We start from the raw sequence: 25005 nt of genomic DNA, 5'->3' as shown, positions 1-25005 counted from the left end.
CTGAATCCACGGAGGACGTCCAGCGCGTCCTCCGCACCGTTCCGCCGTCATTGCAGCCCTTTTCGGTGCGGAGGACGCGCTGGACGTCCTCCATGGATTCTGATAATAAAAAGGTATAGTGTCATTTTCTTCTTTTTGGCCTCGGAAGTCCTTTAAAGGTCTGCCAGGGAAGTTTGAGCTCTGCTCTTTTTAGCACAAATACAGCTCTGCGCACTGCAGATTATCGAAAAAAATGTTCTCAGGTGTAACACAGAAATATTTTTCGTCAAATGCTAATATGCTGATATTGCGTGTTTTTTTCTACCACAAATACAGTTCTGCGCACTGCAGATTATCAAAAAAATGTTCTCAGGTGTAACACAGAAATAATTTTCTTCAAATGCTAACAAATTAATCACGAATAACCACGGTGGATACTCGTGATTCAAGTTAGCTCTAATTGCCACAGCTGAGCGGCTAGATGCAGTGGGGTTAATTACCCAGAACGCCGCTCTCCGCCCAGCATTTCAACGAGGTGCAAGTGTCCGAATGGACGCGTTGCAAGCCTCGATATCGAGCACTTCCTCCTTCAAGCCGGAAGGAGGAAGTGCTCCATCATTTTTTTAGAACCTCCCAGTTTTATTTTCTGTTTAAAAAAGCTAAAAAAGTAGGTTTAATGCTATTGTCTCATATGGTAATGATTCAGCTTTTCCCATAGTCTCGCAGTTAGCAATCATGTGACCCCCAACAAGACAAATTCAGCAATCATGAGGCCCCCAACAAACCATGAGGCCCCCAACAAGACAAATTCAGCAATCATGAGGCCCCCAACAAGACAAATTCAGCAATCATGAGGCCCCCAACAAGACAAATTCAGCAATCATGAGGCCCCCAACAAACCATGAGGCCTCCAACAAATCATGAGGCCCCCAACAAGACAAATTCAGCAGTCATGAGGCACATAAATAGACAGCATTTCACATAAATAGGCAGAATGACCCCTTATTATGGTAGACACCTCTCACCTGGATTCTGACAGGGACCCCCAGGTTAGGTAGTGAGTGACATGGAGCCCTTTTAGGTAGTGAGTGAGTGACAGGGAGCCCCTTTAGGTAGTGAGTGAGTGACAGGGAGTCCCTTTAGGGAGTGAGTGAGTGACAGGGAGCCCCTTTAGGGAGTGAGTGAGTGACAGGGAGCCCCTTTAGCTAGTGAGTGACAGGGAGGCCCTTTAGCTAGTGAGTGACAGGGAGGCCCTTTAGCTAGTGAGTGACAGGGAGGCCCTTTAGGGAGTGAGTGAGTGACAGGGAGCCCCTTTAGCTAGTGAGTGAGTGACAGGGAGGCCCTTTAGGGAGTGAGTGAGTGACAGGGAGCCCCTTTAGCTAGTGAGTGAGTGACAGGGAGCCCCTATAGCTAGTGAGTGAGTGACAGGGAGCCCCTTTAGCTAGTGAGTGACAGGGAGCCCCTTTAGCTAGTGAGTGAGTGACAGGGAGCCCCTTTAGCTAGTGAGTGAGTGACAGGGAGCCCCTTTAGCTAGTGAGTGAGTGACAGGGAGGCCCTTTAGGGAGTGAGTGAGTGACAGGGAGCCCCTTTAGCTAGTGAGTGAGTGACAGGGAGGCCCTTTAGGGAGTGAGTGAGTGACAGGGAGCCCCTTTAGCTAGTGAGTGAGTGACAGGGAGCCCCTATAGCTAGTGAGTGAGTGACAGGGAGCCCCTTTAGCTAGTGAGTGACAGGGAGCCCCTTTAGCTAGTGAGTGAGTGACAGGGAGCCCCTTTAGCTAGTGAGTGAGTGACAGGGAGCCCCTTTAGCTAGTGAGTGAGTGACAGGGAGGCCCTTTAGCTAGTGAGTGAGTGACAGGGAGCCCCTTTAGCTAGTGAGTGAGTGACAGGGAGCCCCTTTAGCTAGTGAGTGAGTGACAGGGAGGCCCCCCCCCCAGCCGCCGCCGCTGCTTCCCCTACCTTGCCAGCAGCGTCAGACCTCAAGATCAGCGGCGACCCGACCGGCCAGGGGGGGTTGAGCGGCGGCCGGGCGACACCCGCCAGGGCCGCGGCGGGGATGTCCCCCCCTGATGGCGGGCCTGGAGAGAATCGACTCCTCCTCTATGCGGGGTGGCTCTTACGATCGCCACTGCCTGCGTCACAGCAGAGAGCCAGAGACTCGTCTCGGAGAGCCGTCCGAGGGAGAAGCGGTCATGTGACTGATCACATGACCGCTCTGCGCTCCACACCACGGACCAGGAAGCAGCCAGCGGCATAGCGAGAGCGGCTCTGATTTGAGGGGGCAGTGAGTCTGTTTGAGGGGGCTCTGCCCCCTCTCGCCCCCCCCTAAAGCCGGCCCTGTTGCAACCACACATTTTACTAATACCTGTTACTTTTCAGGACTCCTTTATTCACTAACAGCACATCATTACTTCCTACTTCCATGTGATACAATTACAGATTGTTGTCAGAGTGACATATTGCTGGAGAGGTTATGACTCCAAGCAATCCCACCCTTGCAGTCCACTTCCCTGGTTGTATAGCAGCATCAGAAGGACTGCAAACATTTTCTTGACCAACAATAAATTACGAATGTAAAAAAATCAGAACTTTAACTAGCCGAGACCTTTAGTTCCAAAAGCAGACCAAAAATATATTTCTGAGCTTTAATATGTCCTAAGCTAGCAGCATTTGGCCTTTATACTGTATAGTGGTCTACCTTTGCTGGAAAGTGTTCAAAAGTCACATCCTCATGCCACCTGGCCTTCTGCTGTGTGTGGTGTGGGAATTAGTATACATCAGTATCCTGTAGTTAGCAAAACAACACTTGTAGAGTGTATTTGATACATTTGCAGGTTTGTAAGTACTTAGTAAATATGGTGGAATATCTGGGATTTTTGCTAGGACTTCAGGGAGGTTTATTAAAGAGAATCTGTACTCTATTATTCTTACAATAAAAAGCATACCATTCTATTCCTTATGTTCCCCTGTGCCCCTCTGTGCTGTTTCTGTCACTCCCTGCTGCAATCCTGACTTGTAATTAACAGTTTTAGGCAGTGTTTACAAACAAATGACTGGCTTCTAACCAGAGTATCATAGGCTGAGAACTAGCTTACTGTGTGACTCATGCAGAGCTTGGAGGGTGTGTGTAAAGCTTCTGCCAATGACAAGCAGTGCTGCACATTCCACACATTCCAGCCTCTTGCCGACAAACACGACAGAGGAAAGAAGATAACATTTATTACAGAGACAGTGCAACTAGAAAAGGTTGCAGTAAGACAGACCACATCAGAACAGGTATAGGAACTTATAGAATGCTCAAAATTTTGTTACAGAGTCTCTTTAAAGCACAAGGGTCAGCCATACTGTCACAGGAAAAAAACCACATAGAAGTAGATAAATACTTGTTTTAAGGACATGACATATGTTTTGTACTGTCCACATTTTTATTTCAGTGAATTGTATATAGTATATAAAGAGAAAACCATTCCAGGCATTTTCCATATTTACTGCTTCTGACTGAAGCCAATCCTGATGACATTTACTCCCTTACTCCTTTTTTCTCCTCTGTCTGAAATGGTGTATGCATTGCCTGCTCTCCTCCCCAATGAGCCCTGTACTAGGAACAGCACTGTCATATCTAGTTTGCTTTGTAAACACAGGTGAGTAGAGCATACATCAGATTTCAGCGGCTTCTGCAGAGGGGTGAGGTGATTTAGTTTCTGTCTTTCTTCTCAGCCTTTTGTCACACAATCAACGAGGAGCAGGAATGTGGGAGGGGAAGAAGGGGGGATGAGACTTTTTTAGCTTTCCTCTCTCTGGCAATGTACAAGAAAAGTGCGGGGGGGGGGGGGGGTGACGACTGAGATAAGATTCATTACATCAGACACATTGCAGGGTCATGATGCAGACTACTTAATAAACACTGAGTTGTGGGTAATTAGAATTGTATTTTATGGCTGTCAATCCCTCTTTAAGGGCTCTATTTTTTATGTTGTTCTGTATTTTGTCTTAACTTTCTATTAACCTTTTTTTTTTAGAAGTTTAGATAACTCATTAGAAAAATTAGATTATATTTTACAAATTGGATTGGACTGAACTACAAGCAAGCCACTTATTGCCACTAAAAATGTTACATTAATGATCCAATCCAAGTGGCATAAAGAAAATAAATAATATCCATTGAAGGACATCACAAGTGTCTTCTGTCCCTGTATGGAATGCACATTAACATTATCTCTTGAGGCCATAATGCACTGTGTGTCAACAATTTTCCTTAATGTAATTTTCTGGCGCAGCTTATCAAAGATTGTCAACAAACAGCTCATTCCCATGTCTCCTGGCATTGAGTGCGGGAGCCAAATGTCATATTTACATTGCACAGCTCATCCTTCATGTTCATAGTTACAGCGTGCTGTCTACAGGCCTAATCTGGTAACCTCTGAGTCCAACTTCTATCCAGAGAATGTTCTGCCTAGTCATGTCATTAGTGCCTTATTTTCTAATATTTGTATATTTCCCACATTGGGAAAAAATGACAAAAATGTAAAAGAGCTAAGGACCAATCTTGGGAGTAATGCTATGTTGGAAAAACACACACAAACACACGTCAGGCACCTCGCATTGTTCATTATTATTTAGGGGAAATGAAAATGGCAGCCTCCATATTGCTCTAACTGCAGGTTCCTTGTAAGGAATTGGGGGCACTACTCTGTTTACAGGGATAATGAGGTATCAATGAATGAAATAGTACAGCTGTTCAACCCCCAACCATACAAGCCAGTAACTGTGCAGGCAGTCAGGTGGTACAGAAGGGAGACGCCACTCCCGGGTATAAAGAAGACAATGGAAAACAGAGCATCCACGCGCACTGTGTAGACTGTAAACACTTTATTAGAAGATCAGATCCAACATACCAACATCACAGTATGATTCAAGCTCCAACGTGCTTCAGACTTTAGCGTTCTTAATCATGAGCCGTGATTAAGGACTCTACGATCCTGAGCAGTCTTGTGATGTCTGTATGTTGAATCTCATCTTGTAATAAAGTATTTGCAGTCTACACAACAAAGGCAGATCCTCCTGTTTTGATCAGTAATTAAAAGGGAGCCTAGAAGTTACTGCAAGGTACTGCACGTAATATGGACTAACATTTGTGTTGCTCAGAGGTGAAAGTAGGCACCTGTGCGGAGTTGGCCTTACTTTTATTTTGTTTGCTTTTCTTTATGAATGGACGAGCTGCAGACTATTTTTTGTGAACCTGCTGCTAAATAAACATTTACTCATTTTGAACCTGCTTTTCAGCTGCTTTCCCGCTAAATGCTCACCATTTGAAACTGATGTTCACTCGAACTGTTTTATCAAGATGAGTGCAAAGAGAACAAAAGCTAAATTGGTGTAGTTGCCAGGATAACTGACTACAGTCCACGTTTCATATCATGACTATTGAAATGCTCTCTTCTCTAGTCTACTAATAACCATTTGGCATCGCTACAGTCGATCTTGAACTCTAATGCATGCCTCCTCCCCTATCTTCTTGTTATTCAGAGTTACTCTTCCCTGTCAGTTCCTCCACTGGCTCTTGTCAATTTTCTTTGGCTCTTCCCAACAGAGTTACAGGAACCTTGTATAATGTGTATAACCCATTGGGACTAACAGATAATACAAAAATGAATTGTGAATTCGCTTATAGAGTTTGAAGTACTGAATTTACAAACATAATTTTCAGATATCCCACACATTAACCACATTAGGTTCCTTGGTACGCATATCCAGCATACTGCTGCCTTACCGTCGCTTTCACGGTCCCCGCGCTGTTTACTGTCAATCCACCGTCGCAGCCCCCTCCATCTATGATCAGGATGCGAGAATATTTTGATTCTCAATCCCGATCACTGTTCTGTGTCTTCGGAGAGCTTGTAAATGTAACACAAGCTCTCAGACCCGACACTTCCGTGTTCGGCGGTGTTCTATTAATAGAAACACGGTCTCAGTAGCACCATCTTGTGGCCAAAAAGTAAAATACACCTATTTATGCCGCTAGACTGGTTTACATAGAAAGTTTATTATTTTTTTTATTTTATTACTTATAACCCCTTCCAACCCTGCCCCACAGTTATAGAAAGATTCACTTGTTAAAAAAAAAAATTACATCATTTAATTTTTTTTACATAAATGGTTACCTTAGGGACTTTTCTAATACGGATGCCATGAGAGTATAACACTGTTAATTTTGCAAAAAAAAGTTCTTGTAAAAAGTGAAAAAGTATTAAAAACCCCTAAATGCAAAAATGCTCCTTTATTTCCAGATAAAATATTATCACCATACATTGTACTAGGGACACAATTTAAATGTTGTAATAAACCAGACAAATAGGCAAATAAAATGTGTAGGTTTTATGTACCAAAGCACATTTATTTTAAAACTATAATGGCTGAAAACTGAGAAATAATCATTTTTTCTTCTTTTTTTCCTTATTATTCCTTTTACAATGCATATATAATAAAGTAATTCATAGCAAAAACTACCATTCAAAGAAAGCATAATTTGTGGCGAAAAAAAAAATATATTGATCATTTCAGTGTGATAAGTAACAATAAAGTTATCGCTGAATGAATGGGAGGAGCACTGAAATTTGAAAGTTGTTTTGGTTTTTAAGGGAAAAAACCTGTGATCCTGAAGTGGTTAAACAGGAACTACATTTGTACATTTCTAATGTAAAGTGTTTTGTTTGCTCAAGCAAGTTGTATGATTGGTGGGGGTACATTCTGGCCTGGCTAAGAGGTCCATGTTGTTTGCAGCACTGTGCAGTGAGAAATGGTTGATGACCCACAACCCTGGAAAGATCTGGGGACAGTTAAGGTCATTGGCCATTAATTTGATCTGACCATTATTTTTTTTTCCAAAAAGCAGACAGACCCGTCAGTTGTTGCAACTCTCACTGTAGAAGAATGAGGCTCCCAGTTGATTATTTTCGTCCTTGTCCTTTTGTCAGGTCTCCCAGCTATCTTTCAATTTGCCAGTGACCAAACTTTTTATTGATCAAAGCTGCTGCAATCATCAATAAAAAAGAAGGGCATATACACTATGTAGTATGTCTTATATTGAATTATGTATGTCTGAAAGCCAATTTGTGGTGGCGCATGAATGCTACGTGATTAAACCTGTCTCCTGAATGCTGATGCTCAACTCATCCACCCTTCATATCCTCTATCAGTCCTTTCACTGATTACCTATAAAACTATGAGCAAAATATGAATTTGGCTCCTCCATAAATTGCTACACTAGATTCCAGGTACCATCCTACACAGAGAGCCTTCACACTGCTAATGACTGTTATCCCCCATTCACTCTTGCAACCTCATCTCACTTCTGCATACAAGTTTATGCACATGCCTCTGTCTATCTCTGAAATTCCCTTTCTAAAACTGTTAGTGACTCTCCAGAGTTTTAAATCCTAAAAACAACTCCTTCAGGCAAGCTGGTTTTATCCTTAGCTATGCACACAGTACCGGATTCGATAATATTTACCATCTCCCTCTACCTTTCGTGTGCAACTATCATGTATTTTGGCTGAAAACGCATGTGGGAAGGTTTCGCTCTCCTATTGTATGTTAGTATTTTCAGAACATGGTAAGGTGAAAGTGTGTGTGCGTGTGTGTGCGCGTGTGTGCGCATACGTGCGTGCATGTGTGTGTGTGTGTGTGTATACAGTTGTGTAAGGGGTGAGTATCAGCTGTATATTATCCACCGTAACCTAGTTTGCCCTTGTAGCTTGCTTGTACTATCATTAGTGGTACAACTCTAGGTTTGACATTGGAGCTATGTAAGTGAATAATAATATATACATCCTCACCATTACGGAACTGGCATTAGACATTAAAAGTTTACATACATATGCTAATTGTGTTTATTTCTCATTTTACCATATACCATAATCCCTTTTTTTTATAAAGGTTGCATATATTAAAATCAATACTTTTGCAAAATAATGTACATCAGCAAGACTGGCCATTGCACACTGTTTAATGTGCTAATCTGGCAAATCTGTGCGTTATTTATTTATAGCTCCAGAAGGAGAGTGTGTGAAGATGAGAAACACAAAGCCATGAGGTTTTACAGTGCAGTGAGTGAATTGTGCCTGTAGATTCCCACAGACCCCTCTTCTGGGAAACATCACATCAGACGCTCTAGACAGACTTGTTTACTTGCAGTGTCCTGTTCTAGCTGTGTGGGGTTTGATTTGTTTTTAAACAGTCTATAAAACAATGGCCTTTCTGACCTTAACACTGCAAATGCCCAAAATAGAAACCGTACAGGGACTGGCAACAGAAAAATACAACAGAATTCTGTGAAAAAAAGAAGAAAGCTGCAACTGCAATTTGCATGTAGATAATGTTTATCGTTATGTTTTATTTAGTTATATTTGAATGCAGGCATAGTTAATATATTTTAATTTTGATTGGTTACTAACTCAAGAAAGTTAAGTCCAAGTCTAAAAAAACGCCATTAGAGGTCCCACCACTGTATGGATGCCTCCATTGTAATAAGAAATACTAAAGTACAGATTACAGAGCAATTATTGCTTTTGAAAGTGATCACATAGGTGTTCCCAAACCATGCCATTCACTTCCTGTCCTGATTTGCTAAATACTCTGCAATATGTTGTGGTTTCTGTAAAGTTCTGTAAAGCTACAGAAACTTGCTCTCATGAATGAGCTGGTGCAATGGCAGCTCCACTGTTGTCTAATGTGGCCACATGGGTCTTCCAGTTTTGTTACCCCATGGAAGAAGGAGCTTTCCAAGGTGCTAAGCAGGTTCAATTTTAAAGGGAAAAACACTGTGTAGGACAGTGCTTCTCAAACTTATCCTCGTGACTCCACAACGGTGCATGTTTTGCAGGCAACCTCGCCTATGCACAGGTAGGGTAATAAGTATCTCAGCTAAGTAGACTCCAGGTAACTGAGACAATAATTACCCTACCTCTGCATAGGTGAGGTTGTCTGCAAACCATGCACCGTTAGGGAGTCATGAGGACAGAATTGAGAAACTGGTGTAGGAAATTTCTGCTAAAGCAGTAACAGGCCTTAGAAACTTGTAATAAGCAGAAAGACAGCTGGTAAATGTAGGTCGCCTCAACTGTAGTTATTGTAACTGTAAGAAATGCAGGAAATGGGACAGTAATGCTTTCCATCAAAAGCAGAAGTCTCCACACACCTCCTGGCCTAACTGGGAAAGAGGTCTCCATGGAAAAGGATTAATGGTGTTATGTGATTGTCCTGATAAAGTGAGCGATCAGATAAGTACTACTCTCCTGGGTGATAAGTACAGGGGTCACAGATTACTAGGCTATGAGCCCCGGCGCCCTTCCTGTGATACTCTGACACCACAGCAGTGTGCAGATAGACACAGTACCAAAACACAGCCTCTCAGTAGTATAATCACTGCAATATTACACTTTAACCTCCTCAGCGGTATGGACGAATATACACGTCCATCACCGCCGTAGGTCGCCGCTCAGGCCCTGTTGGGCCGATTTTAATGAGATAAAAAGCAGCACACGCAGCCGGCACTTTGCCAGCCGCGTGTGCTGCCTGATCGCCGCCGCTCTGCGGCGATCCGCCGCGAGCAGCGGCGAAAGAGGGTCCCCCCAGCCGCCCGAGCCCTGCGCAGCCGGAACAAAAGTTCCGGCAAGCGCTAAGGGCTGGATCGGAGGCGGCTGACGTCAGGACGTCGGCTGACGTCCATGACGTCACTCCGCTCGTCGCTATGGCGACGATGTAAGCAAAACAAGGAAGGCTGCTCATTGCGGCCTTCCTTGTTTATTCTGGTCGCCGGAGGCGATCAGAATGACGCTTCCGGAGCGCCCTCTAGTGGGCTTTCATGCAGCCAACTTTCAGTTGGCTGCATGAAACAGTTTTTTTTTTAATTTAAAAAAAACCCTCCCGCAGCCGCCCTGGCGATCTTAATAGAACGCCAGGGAGGTTAATTCAAATCCAAAGTACAATTACAGCAAATGGCACTCACTTTTGTAGGTCCTAATCCACTGTGGAACCATTGGCAAATAGCGCTTCCCACGTTCATGTTACTCTCCAAGGTAATCAACCAACTTTCCATAGCAGTGTAACCCGTTCTCAGCCTTCAGCTCCTCTTTGGAGAAGCATCCACTTCTGCTTCCTATAGCACTCAGTGACAAGGTACTCACCGTCACATCAGCTGAGTTAAGTGATTGCCTTATCTAATGTTTCTGATTCCCCTTTCAGATTGTAGAATTGTAAGTTCTCCCCCGTTGTTTCTAATTATCCCTGTACATTTGGCCTCAACTATATGTATTTGTCATTTACACATGTATGTATCTGTACTATATATGAACCTTTATTAGACACCAGCGCTTGTAGCCTACTCTGTTGCTGTAATATTCATTATTATCATTATTATTATTCCTATTATTAATATTATTCATTTATGCAGCAGTGGTATTTTCTTCAGCACTTGAAAGTGTAAATTGAACAGTAGAGATGGCCCGAACGGTTCGCCGGCGAACGGTTCTTAGCGAACTTCCGTGGTTCGCGATCGAGGCGAACCGGGAACTTTTCCGGAAGTTCGGTTCGCCCCCATAGTGCATCATGAGGGTCAACTCTGACCCTCTACATCACAGTCAGCAGGCACATTGTAGCCAATTAGGCTACACTCCCTCCTGGAGCCCCCCCCCCCCTTATAAAAGGCAGGCAGCATCAGGCAGTGGAATCACTCGTGTGCCTGCAGTAATTAGTGAAGGGATAGCTGCTGCAGACTCACATAGGGAAAGCTTAGTTAGGCTCTTGTAGGCTTGTTAGCTTGCTCCTGGCTGATTATTATTGATAAAAAAAGCACCCCTCAACAGCTCTTTTGAAAGCTAATCTTGTTCTTGTGATCTTTTCTTTTTTTTTTTTGTGTGGCCCACTTGCATTATATTCAGCCCTGTCAGTCAGTGTCACTGTGCCTGTCTGTGTGTGACAGGTGCACATTAATACCCATCACTGCATATACCTACTACCTGTTGTGTTCACTTCAGTGCACCCACCTACCTACGTGAGCGCACGCAGTGTCACTGTGCCTATCCGGTACCTTTCTGTGTGTGACAGGTGCACATGTAATACCCATCCCATCATATATCTACTACCTGTTGTTCACTTCAGTGCACCCACCAACAACGTGAGCGCACGCAGTGTGATATACCACTCCGTGCATACCTGTTAACTGCACCTGTGTGACTGACTGCACATTGTATTAGTCAAGTCAGTGCATACCTTTCACTTCATCCCCCAATATGGACAAAACAAAAGGCAGAGGCAGGCCACCTGGCAGGTCTGTTCGAGGTCGCGCTGTCGTGATTTCGTGCAGCCCGCGACCAAAGTACAGTGTTCAGAAGAAGGCACGTGCCATCAACCCCCAATATTGTCAGGGCGTAGTTGACTATTTAACACAGAACACCTAATCTTTCTCAGCTTCAGCATGGAAGCGTGACATATCTTCCTCCTCCTGCTCTGATTCTGGCACCCCACTTAACACTCAGTCGGCCGCCACCACCAAAGTGCCATCACCCCAGGGCTCAGCGGTATGGAAATTGTTTTGTGCGTCTGCCTCAGATGAGAACAATGCCATCTGTACTGTCTGTACTGTGAGCCGTGGAAAGACCTAGACCCGCGTAGGGACAACTACCTTACGAAGGCACATGATTACAAGGCACATGATTACAAAGCACAAACTGCAATGGTATGACCACCTGAGGGAAAGCAGCACACAAAAGCAAATCCACACACCGCAGTGGAAGATATGCAATTATTTCTCAAAATAGGCGATACCCAAACTGTACCGTGATGTTGAAAGGCAAGTGGTGTCATCTCTGGCACACAGAGTTGGGTCAAGGGACCATCTGACCACATGGTCTGCAAAGCACGGTCAGGCCTGCCCGAAGAATAAGTCAGTCCTCACACACAGCATTTCTGCCTGCACGCCGTGTGACTGCCTACCCCAAGACTAAGTCACTCCGCACACAGCATCTCTGCCTGCAGGCCACTTGACTGCCTTCTCCGCCACCACCAACAGGTTCCAGGACATCCTGAATAGCAGCGGCCGCTATAATAATTTTTCTGGTGCATGTACATGCCTGCCTAATTTTTCTGGCTGCACTGCGGCTGCAACAACAAAACAAAAGGCATGTACATGTGCCAATTCCCCTTTGTGATCATTACCTTGCCGCGGTGAAGGGGCTTGCGTATCACAATGAAGCAATGACCGCCGGCTATATGAGTGTCTGGGGGGGGGGGGGGGGCACACCCAAGATAATAAGGCAGTTGCTTCATTGTGGACAGACCAAATTTGATCAGCTGGATAGTCACTGTTCTGTCATTCAGCTACCTCAGCCCGGCGACCATATGGGCTTGAAAACCGCCACGGCCTGAACTCTGGCCATGGTGCGCACCAGTCCAGCATGGCCATCACTACACAAACAGCAGTTTGTGGTGCGTTACACAGTGAGTTTGGTGTGTCAGTGTGAAGCAGTACTCTAATTACACTCCCTTATTGATGTATACACATGCAAGATGTTTTAAAGCACTTTAGGGCTGCAATTTAGTATTCAATGTTATTTCGGCCCTTAAAACGCTGCTTTGCGTCAAATCCAGATTTTTCCCTAGGACTTTTGCCGTGTATGCCCCCATCCAGGTGTTAGACCCCTTGAAAAATCTTTTCCATCACTTTTGTGGCCAGCATAAATTTTTCTACTTTTCCAAGTTCGCCTCCCCATTGAAGTCTATAGCGGTTGGCGAAAGTTCGCACGAACTGAACTTTCGCGGGAGGTTCGTGAACCGAAAATCAGAGGTTCGGGGCCATCTCTATTGAACAGTTCATGTCACCAACTGGGTGGAAAGAGGCGCCCAAGATATGATACAACTGAGTTAAAAACAATAAAATGAAAAATGAGGAGGCGTACTTCAGTGAAGACAAGTCGTTTATAAATAATCTTATTATATGCACTGGCAACGCATTTCGTGGATACTAGACCACTTCCTCAGGCTGATTAATGTGTCAATGGAGAATCTAAGCCAAGAAAAAAATGTGCCTTTTCCTCTCAGGATGTATTCTGACCACCCTCCACATTTGCATGTCACCAACTGTTCCTCACTTAAAGGGCCCACAAACTAATGTCTTTGTCATTTATAACAATAAAAAAAAAATCAATGATCAGTAGAAGAGTAAAAGTTCCAGGCCTACCTGCTACTTGGCAATGGATGGTAATATTTGTTCCCAGAATTGTTTTAACGGCACTTCCAACATCTACAGTGATGGAGAAAGCATCCATATTGATAAGAACATTCTTTGAGGTCTTTATCAAAGGCTTCCCTGGAGAGAGAGAAAAAAAACACAACACAAAGTATGTAGTCACCTGATAAACTCAATAAATGCCACATCAGATCAAACAAAACAAAACAAAACACTGTTATGCACCAAATTGTCATAAAAGCATGCCATAAAGCTTCTAAACTAATCCACCCAGAAATAAGGCTCCAAAAAATAAATTCTAAAAATCAAAGATTTCCTATTGGATACATCTCAAAATCAAGCCAGCCTTTTTTTCTAGGTTGATAAATCATTTTTGAACTTGAGGTTTCTTTTGAGGCTCTTTGCAATGCCTGACCGGGGCACTTTGTCTCAGGTGTTTGACATTCTAAGGTAATCAGTAATGGATGGAGAAGACTGCAGGAGAGCAAAAATTATTTAAATGCTTACTTATTCATCATGTGGAATAAGAGGTTACTAAAGCAAGGTCAGGTATACAATAACTTGTGACAAGCACTATTAATGCCCATTGTACACATGTAATGTGAGCATTATTTCATATTTAATTCACCACATTACAACTACAATTTCAAGGTTACTCAATGAGGATTGTTAAAAAAAAAATATGAATGCAAGGTCATCATGATGAGATTTCCTTGTTCTTTGACTTAACTAGACACTGAGAGAAATGTGAGACCATCCAGAATTAGATATTTTGTACTATTCAATTTTTTAATGTTTACTCAACTTGACACACGCCTAAATGACATTATTGGTCGCACATGTGATAATATGTAGTTTTGAAGCAGTCTCAGTTTGTTTGATAACTGACACATGGTTCTGATTCATTCCTACAACAAAGTGGATTGCTTATGGTACCTCCTTGGATCCTCCTGATTTTACTTATGTTAAAGGGCAGTAACTATAATCCATGAGAAAAAGAGAAAAATTTGCAAGCTTCAATACCAACATACTCTTACTTGACAAAAGTGTTCTTCGCAGATGTTTTAATTTTTAATTCAAGGGCAGACCTTTTAGTATAGTAATGATTTGGGGGTAAGTGTTGATGGTTTCCCTGAAGAAGAAGCCTATACTTTAAACCAAAGAAAGACTAACCCTAGGTAATGCAACTACGGTATTTGCCAATTTAATCAAAATATCATCGCCATTTTTAAATATACAACGCCTCAAAGTAGTTCTGCCGATTTGAATAATGAACAAGAGATCATCAGCTAAGACTTTAATGTAGGTCACTGAAAGTTGGTAAGTGGCAAGTATTATAACCAGTGATGGGCTCACGAGTAGTCTCACCACCGAGCACTTCCTAATTCCAGTTTGAAGGGGAAGTGTGTGTAGTGAGGCTTGCAATGTGTCCAATAGGACACGTGCAAGCTGTTTGGAGCGCAGGGAGGAGGACGGACTTATGGGTAACTAAGCCCTTGTCATCCAGCCGCACAGCTGAGGCAATTAAGCCTCATTTAAATCACAAATTTGAGTCCTTAGGGACTCCGGACTACTCGTGAGGCCATCACTGATTATGACAAGACAAGACAAATAACATTTATATTGCGCTTTTCTCCTTGCGGACTCAAAGCGCCAGAGCAGAGCAGCAGCCACTAGGGCGCGCTCTATTGGCAGTAGCAGTGTAAGGGAGACTTGCCAAAGGTCTCCTACTGAATTAGTGCTGGCTTACTGAACAGGCAGAGCCGAGATTCGAACCCTGGTCTCCTGTGTCAGAGGCAGAGCCCTTAACCATTACACCATCAGCCAATCATTGCGCATTTCATTGTGCAGTTAGCAAGGATTTAAATGGAATGAAACTCAAATTTCATGTATGGTCTAAAAAGCATTAGCCACAGCATAAAACTAAAATATACTGAAAGTGTTAATACTCAATGACATTAAACTAGGCTTTTCATGTTTTCTACTGATTTTTTTTGCTGTGTTTAATGTTTTTCATAAAAAAAACTTATTTCGAGTTTCATACCATTATAACACATTTGTGTTCAAATCTAACAATTAGGGATGAGCAAGAATGCCTTCGGCAGTCTTGTAAAAAATGTTCTTACACTTGTGCAGTGCTGATCCCGGATGAGTACACATGGCTGCGTGCTAGTGTTTAGATGAGCCTGACTCCCACTTCCTCTGAATTTTTACATAGCGGCAGACAGAGTTTTGCCTCGGAGCAAACATTGTCTTGATAAAGGGGCCCTACGTGGATCCGAAATGTTTGCCATATGCTTTAATTTGGAACCAATTAAGATTTACTATGGATGTGCCAGCTCTTTCTTCTATTGCATGACAGTACGTACGTATGTCTACGATCATTTGTGGCTTGGGAACCATGTGTGTGATTTTTAGAGAGGACGGGAAGGGCATGGACACTATTGTCTGTTGAGCATGCTTATGTGGTGTGCAACAGCTGCAACAGAGAACAATGCAAGTGCCATTTATTCATGTAAAATGCAAAGCTAGCTTCATTGCAGAGCAAAGGGGAAGTGTGTCTGGGCCCTTACGGTTTATCATCTGAAAATAAACCCTGGCATGCAGGAGTGCCCTGAAAAACCTCTTGGAGAGAAACAAATCCATGTAAAGATAAACATGACCCACTAAGGCTTTCAGCAACATACCTGCCAAAGTAATGGCAATAGACACCGATGCAGAGCCTAAGGAGTTAGTGGCGTTACATGTGTAAAAACCAACATCAGCTTCAACTGGTTCCAGTATTTGCAGGGTATCATCTGACTTTAGAAGGATTCTGTTTAAACATACCAATGGCACAAAATGAGTGTTATTTTAAAAAGACATTTCGTAAATAACCATCTTAGCGGGGTGATCCATCTACTGTAAAACTAAGTGCTCACAAGATTCAGAAGTATTAATCTAATTATTATATGGTTTGGGGATCTGTTAATGTGATTTTGGGGCTTGGCCACTCATGGTCACACCTGTACATTTGTCCATTTCAGTGGCGCTCAACACCTATTCTACGCTATGATTTACATTTGCAGAGATCTTAGCAAAGCCAATACTTAAGTTCTGAGGTTAGCTGGGAACAATGCCCGGAACAGCAGCCGGCGTATCTCAATGCTTATGTCTCTGAGTGAACTAAATAACAAAAACTTAGTCTAGAAGATCACCAACAATTGAAATAGACTTGTGGGTGGACTGACCCTTTAACACAGATAACTAAATACATTAAAATAAATGGTGATTTCTAGAAAAGATGCTTATTGTAATATAGCTAATGTATTATACTATTAAAGCCAAATACACAACAGAATTACAGTATATGTGAAATGGCTTCCTTGCCAAGAAGTTTGTAATTGTCTCCAGTTAGTGCTGAAATTCATATTCTCTAGTAACAAAGAATAACCAACACTACCAACTTCACCTTGTTCCCTTTGCAATTAATAGCACTGTGCAGTGCAGCATAGACTCACTCACCGTCAGTGCTGTCTGTCTCAGTGTCACAGGGGATATATACATATATAGAAATATATAAATGAAGACTTGGCTATATGGTTAGCTGTATTTGTAATAAAGTTAGTCTTTTTATTTCATATAGAACTGTATATATATATATATATATATATATATATATATTTTTATTTATTTGTATCTGCCTAGAGTTTGTTCTTTGTATTTTAAAATGTAACCATACAAATGACCAGTACTGGACAATAGTACTGCAATCACTTTTAATTTAAATCAAATTACTACTCCCGTCGGCTGAGAGTGAACACATTGTAATTAAACAACTAAGGCCCCTTTTAGACTTGGCTACTGCGTCGCACTGCGTTACGTTTCCCCGCCGCAAGGACCATGCAAGTCTTTGGAGACTTGTAGACTTAACCCGATGTGCCAGGAGTATCCAAACTGACCCATCCCTGATGCAAAGTCTGTAGCACATTATCACATGATCCATGCCTACTGCACGGATTATGCAGCAATTTGCGATGCAGTAAGTGTAGACAACGGATTGCGGTGTGATACGGGCACATGCGGACCAACAGGAAACCCAGTGATGTACTTAACTTCCCAGGGAGAGTGTCTGTCACTGAACAGGTGGTCCGCTATGCATATGAACCTGCCATGCACATTGGCACAGGATCATAAGAAGGCTGGTTTCTGGAGTGTTTGCACTGCATCGCACCGCTAGTAATTGGTGTGAAACTGGCCTAAAACATTTGTTCTCAAACATGATTTTAAATCTTCCAGTACTAAGGTGCAGCAATAAGTGTCAATACACACAAGTAAAAATGCTATACAGTGCATACTGACTAGCTCCTTTTTATGTTGTGAATCCAAGGACTATGAAGATTTGTGCTTAGCAAATAGAATGAGTTTTACCTGTGCTGCTGAAATACTATGTAGATTTATACCTACACTTCTACCGCTCAGGACTCTCTATTGGTCCTTGGTTTACTGAGCCACTAATAGCCTTGGGAGCTCAGCTTTCTTTACTTAGATTTAAGCAACCTGTATCGCTAAACCTACTTTGTGCTTTGTTATACCTTCTACATAAAAAAAAATCTATACCTGTGTAATTTTTATCACATAATCATTTTCCATTGGCCAAGTTTGTAAAAAAATGTACTCAATGCATTGTGCAATAAGAGTAATAAACTTAAATCTTGCTGCTAAATGATAACATTTTATTCTAGATATACCTGTAATTTTACTACCTGTCACTATATTTCACTTCTTCTCCATTCTTGGCCCAGCTTATTACTGGCTTAGGATTTCCTCCTGCTTCACAATGAAGTAACACACTGAGTGTTCCACTAGCCAGTGCCACGGTCTGTCCAATGTGGGTGACGACTTCAGAAGCTGAAAAATGTTGGGCTGCAGTAATCTTTCTAAGAATAACAGGCTTCCTGAGGGAATGTTCTGGCAGAACCTCATGAGGCTCAAATACTTCTGCTTCCAGTGAAGATGACCTCCATGAACTCGAAAAACCAGAGACAGGTTTATACAATGAATATTCTGAATTTCCTGGACCATGCTGTTTAGGTTCAGTCTTAAAAACTGGAGGTTCATTAATTCCTAGACTATTTTTTGCTAAGTCATGAGCGAACTGTAACAAAATGTGTTTGCTGTTGTCATGGTGCTCCACAGGTTGCTGAGACAAGGAGCGAATTACGTCTTCCACATGCTTAACATCAGTTACAACAGTATTTGGAAAAGAATTCTCCAAACCATGGTCTTCCTCTGATGAGATATTTCGCTCATATGATTCTTGTGGGTCAGATGTCTCCAAATGATGGTCAGACCAGGGTTTTAGGGCCAAAAGACGTGAAACAAGGTTATCATACCGACTACTAGGATCTGTTATCTGCATTTGCTTCTCAGTTTTACTTCTGTTGAAAATATTTGAATTTTGTTGCTTTTCTGGACGATGATACAAATCATTTTTTCGATGTTTCTTGGTCGTTTCTTCATCTCTATGTATATAAGTCATAGAAATTATTTTATTATTCTCTCCAATGAGCTTGATGACAAAATGTTCTTGGCTAGGCCCAGCCATGCATGTGTAAATGCCAGTATCTGATGGCCTTAGGTGATGTATTTTAATATATCCATGTGGTGCTACAGTAATGTGTTCTGAGCTGATCAAGTGTTTCCCATCCTTTTCCCATATGATTTGAGGTTTGCGGAACCTACGCACAGGACACCTAAGTACAAGAGACGTCTTTGGTAGGAGATAAGCATATCCACCAACAACAAATTGTAACTTCTTCTGCTTTTTTGCCTGTATGTAGATTTTTCTCAAGCCAGATATTTGAGGGATTACTTTTTGGCCAAGCCGGGGTCCTTAAAAGGAGAAAAAGTAACGTTAGTTCACATAACACGCACAAAACAAGTAGAATTAGTAAAACAGAAGAGCCTGCAAGTATACCAATATAAGGTGTAGTAACTTCATTGCAGAAAATTCTTCCTCATTAAAAAAAATAATTACTATTTTATGACTACTGTATTTCAACAGTGTATGCATGACTTAACTTTATATTCCCAGCAAAGTAGTTATCTATTTGGCAGAGGGAAGGGAGGGGGAAAGGCGTCCATGAACAGGCATTAAACCGTATGTATGGGTGGATTAAAGGAAAAATCAGCTAGCTCTATGAATTAAAAGAGCAACTCTAAATCTAAAAATGTTAAAAACAAAATGTTAAGAGTAGAAGTGGCAATAAATGGTAACATATAATGTGCAGCACAGGCAGAGTGCTAAAACAAAAGCTTGCCTCCTAATTACTCTGTTAGGAGTAAGAGTAAATCATTTTCCTGCGAGTGAGGAACTCTATAATATTCAGTTGACTAGGAGACAAGTTTCTACCCAACACAGTTTCCTTGCAGACTTAGCCCTCAAAGTGCACATTCCTTATGCCTTAGATTAAGTTAGATACATATTCCCCATAACACAAATGTTGCTATTCTATCTATCACATAACAAGTGCAGCTATCATGTTCCCCACACAAAGGCAGGTCAATATCCTCCCTATACATAATTATGCGGGGAAACAAGCTGTATTGCAATTAGTTACCTGCTCTGCACCAGGTAGTCCCCGACTTACGAACAACCTGCCAATACGAACGGCCGCCGATTCCATTGCAATTGCCATTTTCAGGTGACGTCTGAGCAGGATGAGACGTCAGTTTGACCCTGAATAGGCTGTTACGATCCTACGTTACTTTGTTGAGCAGCTTCTGCTGTTTTCCAGACACTGTAAAACCTTAACCCGCTGACAGGCTGAACTCTCTGGAGGTCACTAAGAGCCGGGGTGCTTTAGTTTTACATGGCCGCAGCCCCCCTCTGACTGCACAGTTAAAAGTTGATCCTCAGATATGCAAAGACACAGGCTGGAGTGCAGGAGGGTTGTGCGAGCCGTGGCTGTACAGAGCAAAAGGGCAGATACAAAAAACAAGCAGCTAAACTACATTAGGAGCAGGCAAATCTCACTGTGCAGCTAACTACCCTCTTGCAGTCTGCTTACTATTTACAGTGTTCAATTATTTCCTGCCAACATTACTGCTGCTCTGTGACATTGGACTATTTAAGGCTACTATTATACTACTATTTTAGATTACTTTAGGCTAGGACAGCTTGTACTGGCCTGATATTTAATGGAAAAATATATCCGTTCCAACTTAAGAACGGATTCAGTTTAAGAACGAACCTACAGTCCCTATCTCGTTCATTAACCGGGGACTACCTGTACTCTGCAGCAGTACAGCTATCATGTCTGCTCTGCTCTCAGTGCTTGTCATACGACTAAAGCTCAACACACACCATACAATCTTGGTTGTACAGATTTACCAAATCTATGTAGTATAAGGGCCAACAGATTGAAAATACCTTGAATGATTGAATGGTTAAGCTCTTATACTACATGAAAGTGGTAAGATTGAACAACCAAGATTGTATGGTGTGTGTTGAGCCTTAGTCACGTGACAAGTGCAAACATGAGAGCTGAACTCCTGAAGATGATGCTACATAGAACAGGTAACTATACACAATACAGTACACTTCCCTATATAACTCTGAATTGGGGTATGAGGGAGTGGAATGACAGTAGGCAATGGAGAGGGTAAAGTGCCCAACAGATTCATCCACCTCTTCTGCACCATTCACATCTAGTTATGTTTCCCTTGGTAAATCTGACTCTGAAAGTAATTTATTAAAGCATAAGTAAAATGTAAGTGCAATTTACATACATCACATATTGTTATGCAAAAATCATTTCTAACACATAGTAAGAAAAGCAGTTACTTGTGCATGGTGCCAGTGAGCAGGCCCGGGTGATCTGAGGAAGTGCAGCACCTGAACATAGGGAGATATTCACCACATGGTATTCACCACTTTTCACCTTCTGTTTACAGACGGCAGTTTGGACTTGTGATCCCTCTCCACATGAAGCTGAACACTAGAAATCAAAGATTTCAGATAATAATTTATATATTAGTTCATATTGGTGGCAGCCTTAGAGTCTGTTGATCATGTTTCATATAGTATGCAGTATGTAACAAAGTTTATTGAGTTTTAGTAATATTGTACATCGGATTTGATTTACAGATAATATGAGATAAACATTGTGCGTGGTAAAGGTAAAGAGAATGTTGATGTTGAAATCATATTCAACTATGTTCATCATAGAAATTACGCAAGTACTGTTACCATTAAAGTAAGTTTACATGAACATTTTGGCAGACAAGGTTTCTATAAATTGGCTGGTTTACACCACCTTTGTTTGACATGGACAAGCCAATCAGCAGCAAGGGGAGTGATGCTGAACTTCTCTCCTACAAAACATTATTCATTTTCAAAGAAGAAAACAACTATTTGGCAACGGCAGTTAAAATATTACAAACTCCTCAAGATTATGAATAATATCCATAAAACCTTTGCATGTCATTAGAAAGCATCTAGCTTTAGTTAATATACTGTTTTAGAACAAAACTCTGTCAATTCTGAAAAAGTTATATGGATGCCTCAAAAGTAGTGATGAGCGAATATGGCCTTTTTAATTTCATAATAATTTTTATAAAAATGTGCCAATTTTGCACAGATGAGAATATTTGCAAAAACATATGAGAATGAGAAACGATGCATTGCACAAGGATGAGAATTTCCTACAAAAGGGCATGCAAAAACACCTTTTTGCCCACTACATTGATGTCAATAGACATGAGAAAAGTCAGTTTTGACAAGACACAGAACATTTATATCACACTTTTGTCCTGGCAACTCAAAGCGCAAGAGCTGCAGTCACTAGGACAAGCTCAGTAGACAGTAGCATTGTTAGGAGGTCTTGCCTAGCACAAATTAAAATATTTGCAACAAAAATTAAAATTTTTACTCAATACAAGGTTCATCTTCCAATTAAAAGGAGAGTTTGTGATTTTTGGCATCATAAAAAAGAAGTGCAATAGTCTATAATCAGGTGTACATTAGGCTAAAAGCTGGCATGTAATTAATGAATAGGATAACATTTAGATACAGATCTTGACTGATTAAAGTATACCCGACCCAAGGCAAAGCTACCTTAGGAAAGTGCAAAGGTATGTTCATTCTTGATCTATATACCTCTGTGCATTGCCAGTTCATCTCCTCATTCCTTCTGGTCCCTGTAATTACTCCTTGGCAAAGCTTGACTTTTGGCAAAAGTCAGATCTTCAGACAGGAAGAGACAGGCTTAGTGCAATGTTCCCTCCTATCACCCTACCATTCTATCCTCTTCCCTTCTCCCTGGGAAAGTGAACGGGGCGGGAAAGAGGCAGTAATGGGACTGTGTGTAGTAGGAGGGAACATAACAGCAAGCCTGCCTTATCCTGTCTCAAAATTTGACTTCAGCTAAAAGTCAACATTTTTAAGCAGTGATTAAGGGACCGGGGAGGGGGAACAAGCAGAAGGAAGAACAACTCACAGAGGTATGTGGATCCAGTGTGAACATACCTCTATGCTTACATTAAGTAGCTTTGCCTTCGGTCAGGTGTGTTTTTAAGTTGGTGTGTTAAAGCACATTTAAACTCATTTATTGGGTGCACACTTCACTAATGATTCCCTACCATAAAGGCCCTAGTTTGGCATCTCAGATTTTGCACAATTATAATTCATAATTCATATTATTTAATAATGGTTTCTTGGGATAGGTACATTAAGTAGAGTTGACTAATATTAGCATATTTTAATGTAACATATAGCAAGTCAAACATGGAGGATCTATTTTAAGATATAAAAACTTCACTTCTGATTTGCATCTTACATACCTGTGACCAATCAGTCAGAGACCATTCTGGTGGACAGTCTTCATTGTAACATAACTCTTGAGCCAGAGGTCTATCGGATGAGCAGAAGGTTTCAGGGAGTTCCAGAATGCTGCCATCAGAAAGCCTCTGCTTACAGATAACTTCCCGTGTCTGAATACCTCCACCACATGACAATGAGCACTGCAAAGGTGGAGCAGAATTATAATCAGAAGGAAATACGCTAAAGCATAGCCACTGTAGGTAAAACACACAGATGCTGCAAAAATGTGGTTATACAGGGTATTACCAGACTATATAATGAGTATGATTTACAAGTAGGGATGGCAATGCTTAGGAGCACTCATGGAGAAGCATGTGTTCAGTTGGATCAGCAGATTTGCAAGGATCTGATTTGCTGTTCGTGATGCCAGGAAGTCATCACAGCAAGTCAGAACTTTAATCATCTATCAGCTGATCAAACTGATCAAATGCTTCCCCATGAGTTCTAAACATTGTCATCCCTATTTACTAGTGTTCTCTAGGGCTTGAGAACAGTGGAAAAAGTAAGGGATCCAGCAAACCTGGACTGGAATTTATAGTTCAATTGTTTGATAATAAGTGACAAAAGTTTGCAACCCCTCATACAAAACGTGTCCTCATTTCATTAAACTGTTTGTTTTTTCGTTTCTTTTTTACATTTACGCCTTTATGGTATGGTATGGTTGGGGGTGGGGCTATCTGGTTGTCCCTTTACTAAGAGTTGACCATATAGCACTAGATGCTCCCAATTTTATTGCCTGTTTACTTCTTGGGGCACACAGGGGTGAAGAAGAGTCTTGTTCTTAACCTTGGGATAAGGGTCCTTTGCAACAGGAGGGTAGACTTGTAAATTGTTTTTTTAATCCACAATAGGGGATTTTTTTTGCCTGACCACAGGAAATTGACACTTAATGTGGCCACTTTAGACCCTATCTATCTAGCTATCTATCTCTCTACAGTGGGTTGCAAAAGTATTCGGCCCCCTTGAAGTTTTCCACGTTTTGTTATATTACTGCCACAAACATGAATCAATTTTATTGGAATTCCACATGAAAGACCAACACAAAGTGGTGTACATGTGAGAAGTGGAACGAAAATCATACATGATTCCAAATATTTTTTACAAATAAATAACTGCAAAGTGGTGTGTGCATAATTATTCGGCCCCTTTTGATCTGAGTGCAGTCAGTTGCCTATAGACATTACCTGATGAGTGCTAATGACTAAATAGAGTGCACCTGTGTGTAATCTAATGTCAGTACAAATACAGCTGCTCTGTGAGGGCCTCAGAGGTTGTCTAAGAGAATATTGGGAGCAACAACACCGTGAAGTCCAAAGAACACACAAATCAGGTCAGGGATCAATTTATTGAGAATTTTAATGCAGGCTTAGGCTACAAAAAGATTTCCAAAGCCTTGAACGTCCCACGGAGCACTGTTCAAGCGATCATTCAGAAATGGAAGGAGTATGGCACAACTGTACACCTACCAAGACAAGGCCATCCACCTAAACTCACAGGCCGAACAAGGAGAGCGCTGATCAGAAATGCAGTCAAGAGGCCCATGGTGACTCTGGACAAGCTGCAGAGATCTACAGCTCAGGTGGGAGACTCTGTCCATAGGACAGCTATTAGTCATGCACTGTACAAAGTTGGCCTTTACGGAAGAGTGGCAAGAAGAAAGGCATTGTTGACAGAAAGCATAAGAAGTCCCGTTTGCAGTTTGCCACAAGCCATGTGGGGGACACAGCAACCATGTGGAAGAAGGTGCTCTGGTCAGATGAGACCAAAATGGAACTTTTTGGCCAAAATGCAAAATGCTATGTGTGGCAGAAAACTAACACTGCACATCACTCTGAACACACCATCCCTACTGTCAAATATGGTGGTGGCAGCATCATGCTCGGGGGGTGCATCTCTTCAGCAGGGACATGGAAGCTGGTCAG

General features: G+C 41.9%; 1 protein-coding gene across 6 annotated transcripts in view; it reads right to left on the bottom strand.

Moving 5' to 3' along the window:
* The window catches only part of ADAMTSL1 (ADAMTS like 1), a 529495-nt gene that overhangs the window by 163097 nt on the left and 341393 nt on the right, over positions 1-25005 (bottom strand). For all 6 annotated transcript variants that reach the window (XR_011020540.1, XR_011020539.1, XM_068234383.1 and 3 more), the window contains 5 exons: positions 23044-23223; positions 21047-21200; positions 17964-19092; positions 15906-16033; positions 13210-13338 (listed from right to left, as the gene is read on the bottom strand). Coding sequence is in view for 4 of the 6 variants with exons in the window: in XM_068234383.1 (XP_068090484.1) it covers positions 13210-13338; positions 15906-16033; positions 17964-19092; positions 21047-21200; positions 23044-23223 (1720 nt within the window). In the remaining 2 variants the exon portion in view is untranslated. The remainder of the gene's footprint in view (positions 1-13209; positions 13339-15905; positions 16034-17963; positions 19093-21046; positions 21201-23043; positions 23224-25005) is intronic.

The sequence above is a fragment of the Hyperolius riggenbachi genome, chromosome 1 (assembly GCF_040937935.1).
Source record: "Hyperolius riggenbachi isolate aHypRig1 chromosome 1, aHypRig1.pri, whole genome shotgun sequence".
NCBI classification, from domain to species: Eukaryota; Metazoa; Chordata; class Amphibia; order Anura; family Hyperoliidae; genus Hyperolius; species Hyperolius riggenbachi.
This window is presented reverse-complemented; position numbering and strand designations above follow the sequence as displayed.